The sequence below is a fragment of the Heterodontus francisci genome, chromosome 37 (assembly GCF_036365525.1).
Source record: "Heterodontus francisci isolate sHetFra1 chromosome 37, sHetFra1.hap1, whole genome shotgun sequence".
NCBI lineage: Eukaryota > Metazoa > Chordata > Chondrichthyes > Heterodontiformes > Heterodontidae > Heterodontus > Heterodontus francisci.
In genome coordinates, this window is record NC_090407.1 from 25496272 (window position 1) to 25514555 (window position 18284).

At 45.4% G+C, this 18284-nt stretch overlaps 1 protein-coding gene across 1 annotated transcript in view; it reads left to right on the forward strand.

The window, feature by feature from the left end:
* The first annotated feature begins 1054 nt into the window (after window positions 1–1054).
* The window catches only part of plekhm2 (pleckstrin homology domain containing, family M (with RUN domain) member 2), a 67035-nt gene continuing 49805 nt past the window's right edge, over window positions 1055–18284 (forward strand). The window contains 1 exon segment of the mRNA XM_068017368.1: window positions 1055–1247. Coding sequence (XP_067873469.1) covers window positions 1188–1247 — 60 coding nt within the window. The 5' untranslated portion in view covers window positions 1055–1187.

Below are 18284 nucleotides of genomic sequence, written 5' to 3' on the forward strand. Positions count from 1 at the left end.
CCTCACTATCCTGCTGAAACTCACACATGGAGAATGGCCACTTGGGTGAGGTAGAGAATGGTGTTTGGCAACCACAGAACCAGTAACCAATCAGTACCTTCTTCCAGCACAGAAGGAAACGTTTCATAGAATCATAGAACGTTTAAGGCACAGAAAGAGGCCACTTGGCCTATCGTGTCTGTGCTGGCTGAAAAATGATCCACCTATTCTAATCCCATCTTCCAGCATTTGGTCCGTACCCCTGCAGATTGCAGCACTTGAGGTGCATTTCCAGACTCCTTTTAAATGAGTTGACGGTTTCTGCCTCAACTACCCTTTGAGGCGGTGAGTTCCAGACCTCCGCCACTCTGTGGGTGAAAAAGTTTTTCCTCATCTCACCTCTCTGCTAAGGTGAATAGACCTTCACCTCCACTCTATCCATGCCCCTCACAATTTTGTATATTTCAATCACATCTCCCCTCAGCCTTCTCTGTTCCAAGGAGAACAACCCCAGCCTATCCAATCTTTCCTCATAGCTGCATTTTTCCAATCCTGGCAACATCCTCGTAAATCTCCTCTGTACCCTCTCTAGTGCAATTACATCGGCCCATCCTGCCTGTGCTGTCTCTTTGAGAAGACCTATTACAATTCATCCCACTCCCCTGCTTTTCCCCCATAAAACCAGCAAACGTTGGAAACGCAGCAGCAACACAAGTCAATTTTTATTCATACTGGAAGAATCTGATATTTAAATAGATCAATGACACCATCTGCTGTTCAAAAAAAAACTTACATGCTGTTGATTTCACCCACTGACTTATTTATATTCATATTCCCGGCTGCAGCCTCAGAACTCCACTCGGGTGCGATGAAAAATTACCCCGCCCATTAAGAACGGACGGCGGATGAAACCCCGCCCTTTGAGGGCGGATAACCGAAACCCCGCCCCTTGAGGGAGGATCGATGAAGCCCCGCCCCCTTGACAAGCATATCAAGCCCCGCCCACACGCCAATCATCAGATGGCGCATGCGTGCGTCCGTTGCTGTTGTTTTCGGACGTTCGTTGGTGGTGTCACTTCCGGTGGTCACGCGCGCTGTGCTGTCCGCGGGAGCGCGCGCGCGGCCTGGCCGGCTGGGAGAGAGTGAGGCGGCGGCGGCGGCGGCGGCCAGGGCCTGTCAGTGACGGTGAGGATGCGGAGGCCGCGAGCATGGAGACCCTGAAAGTGAAGGACCGGATCCTGGAGAACATCTCCCTGTCAGTGAAGCAGGTGAGAAGCCGGAGCCCTTGCCGCCCCGGGCCTGTCAGAGTCCGGCGGATCCATTACTTAATTAACCTGGGCTGAGTGTCACTGCTCCCGGCTCTGTTGGTACCCAACAGCTCGGCAGGGGGTTATACAGAGCTGGGGACCATTCTTACTTTGGAGGACTCCAGTATTTTTAGGCTCACGTTCCACGGTTTTGCCCATTTTTTCCACGTAAACTACAAAGCACCTGAACGCTGCCTTTTTCTGATGCATTGTCACAGGTTGGCAAACTGAATTGTTAGAAAAAATTTCCTTCTTCAAACTCTGTAAAGCTCAATTTTTACCAGTACCCACCGCTTGCACTGTTCCTGTTTGTCATTGGCACCGGCCTGTATTTGGACAAATGTTGCTAACCGTTACCATTGTAGTAAATTACATAGGCGCTGCTTATAGCACATTGAATGTTATAGATCAGTGGATCTAATGGTGGTTTATCACTATTGTGACTTTGGAGTGTGTGACCAGAGACAAGGTATGGGAGGTGGAGCCATTGGCATGTTAATGTTGACAAGTTGGCATCAGTCATCAGAATGGTGCTGTTAACATATACTCCACATTTCAGAGACTTGTATACACTGATTAATAGCATCAGTTTTAATATTTAATTTGCTATTTAAAATGCTTTTGAATTGATTAGCACAAAGTACTATAACAGTGCATGCATCACTTACTCTGATATGCTGTCTCATGGTTTACCATCCTCTTGGAGTGGGCAAATTGTGTCAACACCAGTGCACTGGCTGTAGGTGGGGGGGATTGTATTCCATGCGGATCATTGTAAACTTTCTGTGTAGCTCTTTTACTTAGTATCTGCCATATTGACATCTTTTGAATATTAAGGTTGAAGGTGCTGGACAGCAGTGTGCTTTCAATCAACTTGCTTTCACAGATGTCTTGAGTCTAAATTTGATTAATTTTTGTGAGGAATGTTAATGCTGGAGATTGGAAGACTTTTTATTTCAGACACCCAATGTCAGCATCAAAAATGTCCAGGTTAGATATAGAGTAAAGATCCTCCTACATTGTTCCATCAGGCAGTCCCAGGTTTGTGCAGTGTGGGTTAGATTGAGAGTAAAGTTCCATTTACATTGTCCCATCAAATCCTCCCAAGTCAGTTATTACATGGGGCAGTTTTGTATCTAACCCATCAAGCACTTCCAGGGCAGTTACTTTTTGGGTTAGATGATGAAGCTCCCTTTACACTGTCTCTAACATACCATATTCTCAAACACAGATGGTTTGGGGCTGGTCCCAGATATGAAAGGCCTTCGTGATGTTAAAAATTCCTAAGTTAGGTTAGCTTTTCTCTGCTGTGATGCATGCCCTCCAGCAGAGATTTGTTTTTTCTATTTTAAAAACATTTTGCCTCTTAACTTTTTTTGTTTATCTGAGTGCTGCTGGCCTCCAGAGTTGCCACCAAGCATGTGAAGCGACACAAATACCAGCCCAGTGGGTCCCTGGGTCGTGCCCCCTCCTAGAAAAGATAACAAAAACCCACCTCCAACACCAATATCCATGGGAGTTTTCTTTCCACCTGTGGTTTTGTTTATGGTCTGTAATTGTTGTTGTCCAATACCCACCCTCTACCACTGTTAATGGGTAAATGTGTTGAGTTGTAACCTACACAAACCAATAAAATCTGAGGTTCATTTCCTTAGTGAAGCATGGTTAACGTATTCTTCTAGTAACAATCCTGCAGAACCCCTCTCCTTGTGTAATTACAAAGAAATGCAGTTCCTAGATTAGAATCAGACGGTCTCAGAACTGTTCAGACACAGCAGTCGGCATAACAGATAGAACAAAGAAGAATCTGGAACAGCTGCTGGAGGCTGAGTGCACATGTCCTCGAGTAAAGTCAGTCATGAATTGGTTTAGTTTCTCGATCAATGTTTTAGGAAAGCATTCTACTTTGAAAGGAGAAATGCCATCCTTTTGAGAGGGGGTAGTTTCTGAGCTTTAACAGTTTGAATGGTCATCTGTCGATCTGCAAATGTGCACAACAGGTGAAAGGACTCCTTGCATCCTGAATATGGCAGTCAGTGAACAGCTTTCTAAATTAATAAGTGGTGTCATATTCTGACCTCTTTTTTTTGTGCCAAGGGCACTTGTTGCTAGGGTGACACTTGTGAATTTCCACCACTGCACACCCACCACCCAGGCCCAGGGTATTGCTTTAATGAATACTCTAAGCTTCCCAGGTTGTGCTAGGAACTAGCTGTGTGTAAATGGGTTGTCTCTGCAGATTTGAGTGAACTCCATTGTCACATAATGTATGTACGGATTGTAAACTGGAGGGACATTAATCTATATAATATTCATCATTAAACAATGTATCTTCTGGCTCACCATGAGCAACACCACAGGAGATCTGCTAGTACTAATTTAAAATTAGCAAATATGACTAGATTGACATTGGAGTAAAGGATATGGGTTCAAACTTCAAAACACAACATTTCTTAGGTGTAGTTTAAATACTAGATGTGGATAGGCTTAGCACTGCAGTGAATGATTGGAATTTGGAATTCATTGAAGGTTGGTTTGCAGGGTGGCAGGATGAGCATAGGTTTCAAAAACACTGAAGAGGACACAGATGCTATAGCACTTGTATATCTAGATACAATAACAGTAGTGACTGCACATTCAGCAATTGTTTCATACAGTTTGGAAGGCACATTCTTGAAGATCTCTAACTGGGCAATTGGAAATACAAGGGGCAGATCATAAGAAACTGGCCATTTGACTCATCAAATCTTGCTGGTATTTTTCTCCATCTGAGCTATCTAATCTAATCCCACTTTCTTCTTTACTCTCCATACCTTTTAATATTCCTCTTTGCAAACATCTATCACATTTCCTGTTTAAAGGAATTTATGAACTCTACTGCAATGGTTTGTTTCCAAGAATTCCATGTTCTAACCACACTATGTAACAAGCAAAATAGTGCACACTCATTACTGTCCCAGACTAGTAGAAAGAATCCTGTCACTATTTGCGTTATCATAATCTTGAAGATCTCTTATCAGGTCACTGCTCAACCTTCTCAGCTTCAGTGTAGAAAAAGCCCCTAACTTCTTGAGCCTCTCTTCAGAACTGCAGCCCCTCATCCTTGGTAATATTCAGTTGAATCAGTTGCATCTTTTCCATTCCTTTTAATAGAGTACCATAATTACACACTATTTTCAACTGTCTAAGGCCTCGTACAAGTTTAACGTTATATCTTTGCTTCGTTGCCTTGATCTAAAACCAATAATCCTATTAGATCCTTTATAGCCTCAGCTACTTGCACTGTCCCCCTTTTAATGGCCTGTGTATCTGCACTCTTAGGTCTCTTCGATACTCCATTTACAATTAACTTGTTATTCAAGTTATTATTTCCCTATTTTTTACTTTTAAGGTGAGTTTTTCTACATTGAATGGTATCTGCCATCCTACCAAAAGCCAAACTCCTATTTGAGGAGTCTACAGCACTATCATTGCTGAGTGCTCACCATTGACATCTTGGAGGTTATCATTGCCAGTAGTTTAACTGGACTAACTATCAATACTGGTTATGAGAGCAGGATAGAGGCTGGGTACTCTGTGACAAGTGGCTCACCTCCTGACCCCCCAAAGACTTTCTGCCCTCTTCAAACTTAAATTCAGAGTATGATGAAAAACTCGCCACTTGCTTAGATGGGTACAGAGCAACAATATTCAAGCAGCTTGACAATATCCAGGACATAGTGGTTCACTAGATCAGTGCCCTTGGACTCGTATACACCCCCTCCATCACTGACACACTCGTTACTGTATGTAAGATCTCACTAAAGGTTACTTGAACTGCAATTCCTTTTCCTGCAGTCTCTATCACTAAGAAGGACAATATCATGGGAATATCATCACCTTCACATCCCCCTCCAATTTTGTACACTGGAATAGGTTTTCCTGCTCTCACATCTAGGGGACTTGGATTTCCTTTGCACAGCAACTATACAAGAGAGCTACTTTGAATTTTCTGTCCATTTCAAACTAATGGATGGAATGTTCTGTAAGTTCCCTTGTAGGCATGTGCTCCTCCCTGCCTGATTTTCCCTTTGTTTACTTAGTCAAGGCTCTCAGGCACTGGAGAATCTAACCCAGTATCTTTAGGGAGTGAAACATCTGGAGATATTCTGTCACAGAGGTGTGCAGTGGTGTTTGCGAACCTTTCCTGGTACTGTAACACTAGAATAGATCTTGAGCATAATCAGAACTTGTTATCAGTGAAATAAAAATAGAAAATTCTGGAAGTGCACAGCTAGTCGGATAGTATCTAAACAGAGGGGAAAAAGTCAAGTCAACAGGTCTGTTCTGTTTTGATACTGATGGACCTGCTCTGTATTTCTGGCATTTTCTGTTTTCCAAATTTCTAGCGGTTTTTAAAAATCTCATTATAATTACCTTGCAGGCAGTACAGAAGAGCAGGCAGAATGACTGGGGAAGTATAAGTTTAAAAAATATATATTTTTCCACCTTTGCTTGACTTGCTTTCTATTTAATTGGCAGTTAATTGCATTAGTTAATTGTGTCAGTGTCACTGGGCAACCTCTGCTATTGTAAGGCATCATTTGAGTTGCAGTTCAGTGTTTTTAAGCAGTTTTTTAAAATCGTTGATCTCTTTTTATTTTTAGTGAGTTGATAGCCTAGTAATGTTTTTGGATTGGGGTGGTGGTGGGAGGGTAACAATATGTCCAGAAAGGACCTTTTCCCCAACAGTTTCTGTTCCATCTACCTTTCTTCCATTTACATTTGCAGAATTTGGGGAAATTACATTTGGCATCTTCTGCAAAAAGCTGTCTGTAAAATGCAGGGTTTCTCAAGTGGCGCACTGAGCTTAAAGTAACAACTTCAGCATTGAATGAGCAAAGAACAGAAGGGGTGGGACATGTACAAGTCCAAACATACAGATGACATTGAAATAGGTTTCCTAGTGCCATGCCCAGGGGTATTGGATTGCCTGGGCATGGCATTTAGAGGGGAGAGCTCCTGATCAATGCTGTCTGTGTTACACTCCGGTCCTGCACTAACTATAGAAGGAAGTTTTATCAGAAACAACAACAACAGCTTGTGTTTATATAGCATCTTTCATAGAAAGTTTAGAATCATAGAAAGTTTAAGGCACAGAAAGAGGCCACTTGGCCCATCGTATCTGTGCTGGCTGAAAAATTATCCACCTATTCTAATCCCGCCTTCCAGCATTTGGTCCGTAGCCCTGCAAATTACGGTACTTGAGGTGCATATCCGGACTCCTTTTGAATGAGTTGAGGATTTCTGCCTCAACTACCCTTTCAGAAAGGATTTTTGAAAAACTTTTAGAACTGAGTCACAAAAAGATCACTTACCTTTAACATCACATAATCCCCAAGGAGTGTTTACAGGAATGCAATCAACAAAATTTGATACTGAGCCACATAAGGAGATATTGGAATAGGTGACCAAAAGCTTTGTCAGAGGTAGGTTTTAAGGAGCATCTTCGAGGAGGGAAGAGAGTTGGAGGGAATTCGAGCTCCAGGCTTTGGCAGCTGAAGTCATGGCCAATGGTGGAGCAGTTAAAATCAGGAATGCCCGAGGCCAGAATGGGCAGAGCGCAGAGATCTTAGGTGGCGGCAGGCAGGTGGTGTAGGACTAGAGGAGATTACAGAGATAGAGAGTGGTGAAGCCATGAAATATTTGAAAGCCAGGATGAGAATTTTAACATCGAGCCATTGCTGGATCTGGAGCTAATGTAGATCAACGAGTATAGGGGAGATGGGTGAGTGGGACATTGTGTGAGTTAGGACACAGGCAGCAGAGTTTTGAATGAGCTCAAGTTTGCAGAGGATAGAACTGGAAGGCTGGCTCGGCGTGCATTGAAATAGTCACGTCTAGAGATAACAAAGACATGGATGAGGGTTTCAGCAGCAGATGAGCAGAGGCAAGGGTGAAGTCGAGCGATGTTACAGAGGCAGTCTTGGTGATGATGCGGATGTGTGGTAGAAAGCTCATCTCTGTATGATGTCCTGTGTGGAACCTTTTATAATGAACTTTTATCCAGAGCTTGAAGGGTACTAGCTAGAGTCAGCACTCTGTGCAATGGACTGCGTCAGTTTCCAAAATTATGGATGGGGTTAGAAATTCTACTCCAGGCCACAAGAGAGGCTTGATTTCAATGTAATTTGAATGTTAAATCATAGTTAAATTGCAGAAATGAGTAATGGAAATGTGAAATAAAAACAGAAAATTCTGGAAATACTCAGCAAGTGTGAAGGGAGAAACATTTAAAGTTTCAGGTTGATGACTTTTTGTCAGAACTGAAAGGAGTTAGAGGTGTAACAAGTTTTAGCAACTACAAGGGCAGAGAATAGGTGTGGGGGGAAGTAAGGAAAGAACAAAAGGGAAGGTCTGAGATAAGGTGGAAGGCAGAAGTGGTTAAATGACAAAAGGGATAATGGTGCAAGGCAAAAAGGATGATAATTGGACAAATTAATAAATAAAAGATGGGTCTAGAGGAGCTGTAAATGACAACAGCAGAATCAGTTACCAGCATCTGCTGTGTGCAAAAATGGGAGCAGTGGTTATGATCTGATATTGTTGAACTTAATGTTAAATAGAGAAGGCTGTAAAGTGCCTAATTGGAAGATGAGGTGCTGCTCGTCAAGTTTCCATTGAGCTTCATTTAGAACAGTGTAGGAGGCTGAGGTCAGATTGGGTGGGAGAATTAAAATGACCAGTGACCGGAAGCTCAGGGTCATGCTTGCACACTGAACAGAGGTGCTGTGCGAAGTGATCACTGTCTGCTTTTGGTTTCCCCAAAATAGAGAAAACTGCATTGTGAGTGGTGAATACAGTCTACTAAATTGAAAGAAGTGCAAATAAATTGCTGTTTCACCTACAAGATGTTTTTGGGGCCCTGAACAGTAAGAAGGGCAGGTGTTACATCTCTTGCACTTGCTTGGGAAGGTGCCCTGGGCAGGGAAGTGGGTGTTGGGTGATTGAAGAGTGAACCGGGGTTCATTCCCAACAGATGCTGGCTGACATGCTGAGTATTTTCAGCATTTTCCAGTTTTATTTCAGATTTTTAGCATTTATTTTTAATGGAAATATGTAGTTGTGTTTTTGGTGCCTGAGTTAGGACTTGCTGTTGAAGTGCTTTTGGCCACATAAATCTCGACAAAGTCTCAACAGTCTTTTTCATTAATTTTTCTTTTGCAAAATTAGTTATTTCTTGGAAACTCCCAGTCATTTTTATTGTTGTAAAAAGCTGCAAGTGCTCAGAATCAGAAATAAAGTCTGGAAATGTGTCAGAATTGGAAAGGATTTTTTTTTAATGTTTCTAGTGTAGATATTTATTCAGGATAGATCTGCATCTGTATTCTCTCGATCACTCCTGAATTGTCTGATTAACACCCCACCAAAAAACATAATTTCTGTCTTGTATACTTCAAAAAGAAAAGTACTTCATTGTGAAGTGTTTTGGGATTTCCTGAGGTCGTGAAAGGCACAGGTTTTGTCATTTTCTTGCACTCATTTTTTCCTATGCCTTAAAAGTAGTTAACCGGGAGCACATACAGGAAGTTATATTTTTTCATCTCTAGCTGCTTTGAAACTGCACTGTGTTCTATTTCACAGGGCAAAAAAGATTAGAGCTTTTGTCATCCTGTGTTACATCTCCTATCCCCATACAGCCTGGGGTTTTGTTCTTTCTCAGCATCTTGACCTATAAGATGGAGAGCTGTTTCTAGTTATTGTACAAAGCTGTGTAAATGTTTCAAATTCTGTTCACATACTGTAATTTTGTTCCCCTGTTTGGCTTCCTGACTGTGTGTGCGTATTGGGTTGTGGTTAAAGTATGGTTTGTGACTGAGTATGTTGGCAGTTTTCACCAGTGTCAGCCTTTTCTTATACTGGCTAACTATCCTACCTCTGCTGAGATCAGCAGCGTTCTCGCTGGGGAAGTGTGGAGTGTCCTTGACAATGTCACGTTCTTTGATATGGCAGATTTATATCCAGGAGCACTATCACGTGGCCTTGTTCAATGCAGACAGTATTCCTTTTAACAATGTGGGCAGGGTAAAGAGTGTAGAATGTTAATTCTTTGAAACTGTTCACCCGCATCAGAATGAAATAATTTTTATTTAATGTTAGGTCACCAATTGAATACAGGCTGCAAGCTCAACCTGTGCGAGAACAAAATGCCATTCCAGGTCTCTATTTGACACTTCAAATTGTATTGCACCAATCTTGTAGAGGTTCCAAGGCTGGATTTCATGGCTCTCTGAAAGTGGTAGTCACACTAAGCATTCCTACAGTGCTTTCCTTGTCCTGGAGACCCCTGTGGAACCCACTGTTCTGCAGAGAGCTTTGCCACATTCATGGGAATCTTGGAACTGGTCAGTGACTATCTTAAATACTGATATAATCTTTACAGTTTGAAACAGCCCATACTGCTACAAAGCTCTAGTGGCTGTGGTCTGTGCCTTCGAACAATTATTAAAATAAAAAAAAACACAATTTTAGTATGGGCAGGGTACACACTTAAAATGGCAAGAGTCTGGCTGGTCTCAGCATGATGTTTGCTCAGTGCAGTAACAGACATGACAGTCATTTTTATCCCATCTGTGCACTGAACTTAGAGCTCTGACAACAATCTGATGTGAATTGTGATTTCCATCAGTTCTGACTTTGATAGTGCATCTGATTTGCTGTAGTTTCAAGTAGCGACATGAAGAAAGGTAGATTGTGTAGAATAGTTTAGAGGGAAGATTCAGTATTGCCACATTGCCTCTGTTTAGTTTAGGCCTGCCTGTGTTGTGAGATTCATGGAGAAACCCAGGAGTTAGTGAGCAATCACTATGTTTGCTGAACAGGTGGTTTTCATTGTGTGATTGTCACACGATTGTCAGAGGTTTAGAAGAGGCAGTGAGTCATGTACAACTTGCCTATGCTAGGCAGAGTGATGTGATTCATATACATGTGTGCCCAGCAGAATATTGCACAAAAACATGAGTGTTAAATACAGTAGGGTGGGGTTATTGTGGCAAATAAAGTTGACTGGAATCCTTAGTGGATTTACTCAGAAATTTGCCAGGGTAAATAAGGTGTTCTTTTCTGAGTGTATTAGGAACAGCTGGATGAAAAAAGATCAAAGCCCATCAAATTTGTTTTCTATCATCCTGATAGCCCTGATAAATGATGGAGTTGTTGACTAATTATAATCAATCTCTATCCATTAGTCCAGTTGTTCTCAAACTGGGGTCCACAGATAGCTGGGCATTTGTAAAGACTTTCCAGGGTGTCTGTGATACAGGGCCAGCCTTGTGGGTGGGTGACCACCTAGGGTGCCATGGTTGAGAATAATTGATGGAGCAGCAGCCAGAGGCTCCTACTCCCCCAGTGCTTTCTCCATGCTCTTGCTTCCTCCCTGCTCCTGCCAAGGGTGGGCAGACTGCAGTGAGAAGCAGGCATACATACCCCATCTCACGATCTGTAAGTAAATAACCTGTTTTCTTAAAAAAGCATTATTAAAACACCCTGTACATGCAGCACTTGCATATTACGAACTTATATAGTATTATAATTTAGATTGGGGGAGGTCCATGATTACTAATCCATTTGAAAAAGGTCCTTCAACCAAAAAAATTTGAGAACCACTGAATTAGTCTACAGTAGACCCAGATATGATGTGAGGAAAAGCCCAATGGTAGTCTCGGTCAAAAATCACCTGTTTTCCCAAGAATGCTGTATTGCATGTCTCCAATTTCTCACTTAATGTATTTCCATAGGATTTCTTTCAGAAAATAATATTTAATTTGAATGAATCAATACTGACTGCTTCCATAGTCTCCCTAGGGCTTCTGCTCCATCGATTGACAGCACGCTCACTGAAATAACTTTTCCACAGATTTGTTTTAAATCTGCCGATCTCCTTTCAAGGACAGACTGTACTCTCTGGCTCTGCTGTTCTGGACAACGTGAAACAGTTCCTCATGGCCTACGTTATAGATGCCCTTTTTTTGGAACCCTAAAAACTGCAAGCATGTCACCTGACAGCCCTCTTTTCTGGTGAAAACATGAACAGTTTACATAATCTCTCATCATAATCCCATCTCTCCATCCCCTTTTAACCATTTTAGTTGCTGTTCTGAATTTCAGTAGCTGCAAGGATAGACAGACTGCAGAGGGGAGGTGGTGGCGTAGTGGTAATGTCACTAGAGTAGTAACCCAGAGCCCCAGGCTAATGCTCTGGGACATGGGTTTGAATCCCACCACGGCAGATGGTGGAATTTGAATTCAATTAATAAATCTGGAATTAAAAAGCTAGTCTAGTGGTGATCATGAAACCATTGTCGATTGTTGTAAAAACCCATCTTGTTCATTAATGTCCTTTTGGGACTGAAATCTGCCATCCTTACCTGCTCTGGCCTACATGTGACTCCAGAGCCACAACATTGGGTATAAATGCCCTCTGAAATGGCCTAGCAAGCCACTCAGTTGTATCAAACTGCTACAAAGTCTAAGAAAAGGAATGAAACCGGATGGACCACCCTGCATCGACCTAGGCACTGGAAACGGCAACGGCAAACCCAGCCCTGATGACCCTGCAAAGTCCTCTGGGGGCTTGTGCCAAAATTGGGAGGGCGGTCCCACAGACTAGTCAAGCAACAGCCTGATATAATCGTACTCATGGAATCATACCTTGCAGACAATGTCCCTGACGTCACCATCACCATCCCTGGGTATGTCATGGCTCACCGGCAGCACAGACCCGCCAGAAGTGCGGCACAGTGATATAAAGTTGGGAGGGAGTTGCCCTGGGAGTCCTCAACGTTGACCCTGGACCCATGAAGTATCATGGCATCATGTCAAACATGGGCACAGAAACCTCCTGCTGATTACCAGCTACCAAAATTGGCTCAGTGACAGGGAACAAAGGGTAGTGGTTGACGGATGTTTTTGCGAATGGAAAGCGGTTTCCAGTGGCATTCCACAGGGCTCAGTGTTGGGTCCCTTGCTGTTTGTGGTATATGTTAATGATTTGCCTTAAATGTGGGAGGCATGATTGGGAAATTTGCAGATGACTCAAAAATTAGCCGTGTAGTTGATAGTGGAGAGGATCGTTGTAGACTCCAGAAAAATATCAATGGTTTGGTTGAGTGGACGGAAAAGTGGCAAATAGAATTCAATCCGGAGAAGTGTGAAGTAATGCATTTGGGGAGGGCAAACAAAGCAAGGGAATACACAGTAAATGGGAGGATATTGAGAGGGGTAGAAGAAGTGAGAGACCCCAGAGTACATGTCCACAGGTCCCTGAAGGTGGCAGGACAGGTAGATAGAGTGGTGAAGAAGGCATATAGAATGCTTTCCTTTATTGGCCAAAGTATAGAATACAAAAGCAGGGATGTAATGCTGGAACTGTATAACACGCTGGTTAGGCCACAGCTGGAGTATTGCATACAGTTCTGGTCACCACATTACAGGAAGGACATAATTGCGCTGGAGAGAGTTCAAAGGAGATTTACAAGAATGTTGCCAGGACTTGAAAGTGGCAGCTATGAGGAAAGATTGGCTAGGATTGTTTTCCTTAGAACAGAAGAGGCTGAGGGGTGACTTAATTGAGGTGTACAAAATTATTTTTATTTTTATTTATTTAGAGATATAGCACTGAAACAGGCCCTTCGGCCCACCGAGTCTGTGCCGACCAACAACCACCCATTTATACTAACCCTACAGTAATCCCATATTCCCTATCACCTCCCTACACTATGGGGAATTTACAACGGCCAATTTACCTATCACCTGCAAGTCTTTTGGATGTGGGAGGAAACCAGAGCACCCGGCGAAAACCCACGCAGACACCCTCACCAATCTGTCGCAGATGCATCTGTCCATGACATTGGTGGTAGAAGTGACCACCACGCAGTCCTTGTGCAGCCAAAGTCCGTCTTCACACTCAGGGTACCCTCCATTGTGTTGAGTGGCACTTCTTCTTTCTTTGGGCCTCCTTATCTCAAGAGACAATGGATACGCGCCTGGAGGTGGTCAGTGGTTTGTGAAGCAGCGCCTGGAGTGGCTATAAAGGCCAATTCTGGAGTGACAGGCTCTTCCACAGGTGCTGCAGAGAAATTTGTTTGTCGGGGCTGTTGCACAGTTGGCTCTCCCCTTGCGCCTCTGTCTTTTTTCCTGCCAACTACTAAGTCTCTTCGACTCGCCACAATTTAGCCCTGTCTTTATGGCTGCCCGCCAGCTCTGGCGAATGCTGGCAACTGACTCCCACGACTTGTGATCAATGTCACACGATTTCATGTCGCGTTTGCAGACGTCTTTATAGCGGAGACATGGACGGCCGGTGGGTCTGATACCAGTGGCGAGCTCGCTGTACAATGTGTCTTTGGGGATCCTGCCATCTTCCATGCGGCTCACATGGCCAAGCCATCTCAAGCGCCGCTGACTCAGTAGTGTGTATAAGCTGGGGGTGTTGGCCGCTTCAAGGACTTCTGTGTTGGAGATATAGTCCTGCCACCTGATGCCAAGTATTCTCCGAAGGCCGCGAAGATGGAATGAATTGAGACGTCGCTCTTGGCTGGCATACGTTGTCCAGGCCTCGCTGCCGTAGAGCAAGATACTGAGGACACAGGCCTGATACACTCGGACTTTTGTGTTCCGTGTCAGTGCGCCATTTTCCCACACTCTCTTGGCCAGTCTGGACATAGCAGTGGAAGCCTTACCCATGCACTTGTTGATTTCTGCATCTAGAGACAGGTTACTGGTGATAGTTGAGCCTAGGTAGGTGAACTCTTGAACCATTTCCAGAGCGTGATCGCCAATATTGATGGATGGAGCATTTCTGACGTCCTGCCCCATGATGTTTGTTTTCTTGAGGCTGATGGTTAGGCCAAATTCTTTGCAGGCAGCCGCAAACCTGTCGATGAGACTCTGCAGGCACTCTTCAGTGTGAGATGTTAAAGCAGCATCGTCAGCAAAGAGGAGTTCTCTGATGAGGACTTTCCGTACTTTGGACTTCGCTCTTAGACGGGCAAGGTTGAACAACCTGCCCCCTGATCTTGTGTGGAGGAAAATTCCTTCTTCAGAGGATTTGAACGCATGTGAAAGCAGCAGGCAGAAGAAAATCCCAAAAAGTGTGGGTGCGAGAACACAGCCCTGTTTCACACCACTCAGGATAGGAAAGGGCTCTGATGAGGAGCCACCATGTTGAATTGTGCCTTTCATATTGTCATGGAATGAGGTGATGATACTTAGTAGCTTTGGTGGACATCCGATCTTTTCTAGTAGTCTGAAGAGACCACGTCTGCTGACGAGGTCAAAGGCTTTGGTGAGATCAATGAAAGCAATGTAGAGGGGCATCTGTTGTTCACGGCATTTCTCCTGTATCTGACGAAGGGAGAACAGCATGTCAATGGTTGATCTCTCTGCACGAAAGCCACACTGTGCCTCAGGGTAGACGCGCTCGGCCAGCTTCTGGAGCCTGTTCAGAGCGACTCGAGCAAAGACTTTCCCCACTATGCTGAGCAGGGAGATTCCACGGTAGTTGTTGCAGTCACCGCGGTCACCTTTGTTTTTATAGAGGGTGATGATATTGGCATCGCGTATGTCCTGGGGTACTGCTCCCTCGTCCCAGCACAGGCATAGCAGTTCATGTAGTGCTGAGAGTATAGCAGGCTTGGCACTCTTGATTATTTCAGGGGTAATGCTGTCCTTCCCAGGGGCTTTTCCGCTGGCTAGAGAATCAATGGCATCACTGAGTTCCGATTTGGTTGGCTGTATGTCCAGCTCATCCATGACTGGTAGAGGCTGGGCTGCATTGAGGGCAGTCTCAGTGACAGCATTCTCCCTGGAGTACAGTTCTAGGTAGTGCTCAACCCAGCGGTCCATCTGTTTGTGTTGGTCAGTGATTATGTCCCCCGATTTAGATTTGAGGGGGGCGATCTTCTTGATGGTTGGCCCAAGAGCTCTCTTCATGCCATCATACATTCCTCTGATGTTTCCGGTGTCTGAGGCCAGCTGAATATGACTGCATAGGTGTTGCCAGTAGTCGTTTGCGCAACGCCTAGCTGTTCTTTGTGCAGTACTTCTGGCTGCTTTAAGTGCTGCGGATGTTAAATCGCTGGGGGCTTTCTTGTAGTTCAACAGTGCAATGCGCTTAGCGGCAATGACAGGTTCCAGCTGTTCAATGTGAGATTGAAACCAGTCTGCATTTCTCTTCGCATTTTTGCCGTAGGTGGTCAAAGCTGACTCATAGATGGCGTCTCTGATGTGGGCCCACTTGGTCTCAGCATCCCCTGTGGGAGTGTTTTGAAGGGCTGTTACAAGTGAATTTAGAAATTTTTGTAACAGCTGTGGGTGAGAAATTCTGCTCGTGTTGATGCGCGGGTGGCCCTTCTGCTTGGAATGATGCAACTTCTTTGGTCTGAGTCTAACCTTGCTGCACACCAGGGAGTGGTCGGTGTCGCAGTCCGCACTGTGGAAGCTGCGTGTGATTTGAACACTGTTTAAGGCGGCTCGCCTTGTGACAATGAGGTCTAGCTGGTGCCAACGACGTGATCTTGGGTGCCTCCATGAAACCTGGTGACAGGGTTTAGTGTGAAAGAACGAGTTGGTGATGCAGAGGTTATGATGGGTACACAACTCAAGCAGTCTCTGCCCGTTCTCATTCATCCTTCCAACGCCATAGCGCCCAAGGCAGGAGGGCCATGAGTCATGGTCGGCCCCAACTCTGGCATTAAAGTCCCCCAGCAGGAATAGGTGTTCGGTGTTGGGGGTGCTGCTAATGATATGGAGTTGTTCATGGAACTGGTCTTTAGCTTCAGGTGGGGAGCAGAGTGTTGGAGCATAGATGCTGAGTAGGTGTACTGGACCAGAGGTGGTGAGCAGTCGGATGGACAGTATGCGTTCCGAGCCATTTGAGGGAGGCTCTATCATGCTGAGCAAGGAGTTTCTGATGGCGAAGCCCACTCCATGCTGTCTTGGTTCTTCAGGATCCCTGCCCTGCCAGAAGAAGGTGTAGTCTTGCTCTGCTAGAGAGCCACTCGCGGGGAGGCGAGTCTCCTGAAGTGCTGCAATGTCCACTTTGAATCTACTGAGCTCGTTGTTAATGATGGCGGTCTTCCGAGAATCGTTGATTTGTGTAAGGTCTTCCGACAGGCCAGGACACATAGTTCTGACGTTCCAGCTTGCAAAGCGAAGGGCTGGTACCTTCTTTCCTTTTTTCATGTTGTTTGGTGCGGTGTATCAGTCCACCTTTCGGGCAATGACCCTGAGCTCCAAGCACCCATTGAAGCAGGCAGACTGTGGCGGGACAGAACCTTATTGACCGGGGGCTGCCCGGTTTGAGGCGGGCGGTAGCTGTCCAGTGAGGTGCAATGACCTCTCCCACCGACAAAGGCAACCCGTGGCGCCCAGTTTCTACGCCAATTTATCTGGACTTATAACCCGTAACTGCTGCCTTCCGTGTTGTTTTAGTCGCTGTGAGGCAACTATGGAGTGACCTCTCCATGGCGCATGCCTGGGCAAATTTATGGAGGTTGAGAGTTGCCCAGTCGTCAAAACCCCCCTCTCGGCCTTTCTGGTGGGGTCCAAAGGAATGCAGGACACGACGTTTGGCACCAGTATGGCTGCAGGAACTGCCGGAAACATGCCAAAGGTGACACATGACCGCCTACGGGGTTCCGCTCTGGATTATCTGTTAGGGTTTACTCCCTTAGCCTTGGTCTCTCCCGAGACGCCCACAAGGCAGTGGGGTTGTTGGGGCCCCTACACAGGTGTAGGATGGTGCCGGTGGGAGGAGGGGATGCAAGGGGGAGGGGTAGAGGGAGGGGGTGGGGGAAGGGGGTGCGGGGTGAAGATGGTGCGAGGGGGGGCGGGCTGGGACGGGGTTGTGAGGGGGTGAGCTGAGAGGGTGGAGCAGGGAAGGGGACGGGGGGGGAGGTGGTGGAAGGGGTGTAAAGGGGGGGTGGCACTACCACCATGCTAAATGGGATAGATTTTGAACAGATCTAGCAACTCAAAACTGGGCATCCATGAGGCGCTTTGGCCCATCAGCAGCAGCAAAATTGTATTCAACCACAATCTGTAACCTCATGGCCCAGCATCTCCCCCACTCTACCATGACCATCAAGCCAGGGGACTGATCTTGGCTCAAGCCTGGCAGGAGGGAATGCCACAGGAGCAGCACCAGGCATACCTAAAAATGAGGTGTCAGCCTGGTGAAGCTACAACACAGGACTACTTGCATGCCAAACAGAAGCAGCATACAATTGACAGGGCGAAGCGATCCCACAACCAATGGATCAGATCTAAGCTCTGCAGTCCTGCCACATCCACACCCAATAGTGGTGGACAATTAAACAACTGACAGGAGGAGGTAGCTCCACAAACATCCCCATCCTCAACGATGGGGGAGCCCAGCACATCAAAGCAGAAGACAAAGCTGAAGCATTTGCATCCATCTTCAGTCAGAAGTGCTGAGTGGATGATCCATCGCGGCCTCCTCCTGAGGACCCCAGCATCACAGATGCCAGTCTTCAGCCAATCTGATTCACTCCGTGTGATATCAAACAACTGAAGGCACTGGATACTGCAAAGGCTATGGACCCTGACGACATTCCAGCAATAGTACTGAAGACTTGTGCTGCAGAACTAGCTGCGCCCCTAGCCAAGCTGTTCCAGTACAGCTACAACACTGGCATTTACCCAGCAATGTGGAAAATTGTCCAAATATGTCTTATGCGCAAAAAGCAGGACAAATCCAACCCGGCCAATTACCATCCTATCAATCTATTCTGGATTATCAGCAAAGTGATGGAAGGGGTTGCAACAGTGCCATCAAGCGATACTTGCTCAGGAATAACCTGCTCACTGATACTCAGTTTGGGTTCCGCCAAGACCACTCCGCTCCTGGCCTCATTACAGCCTTGGTCCAAACTTGGACAAAAGAGCTGAACTCCAGAGGTGAGGCAAGAGTGACTGCCCTTGACATCAAGGCAACAT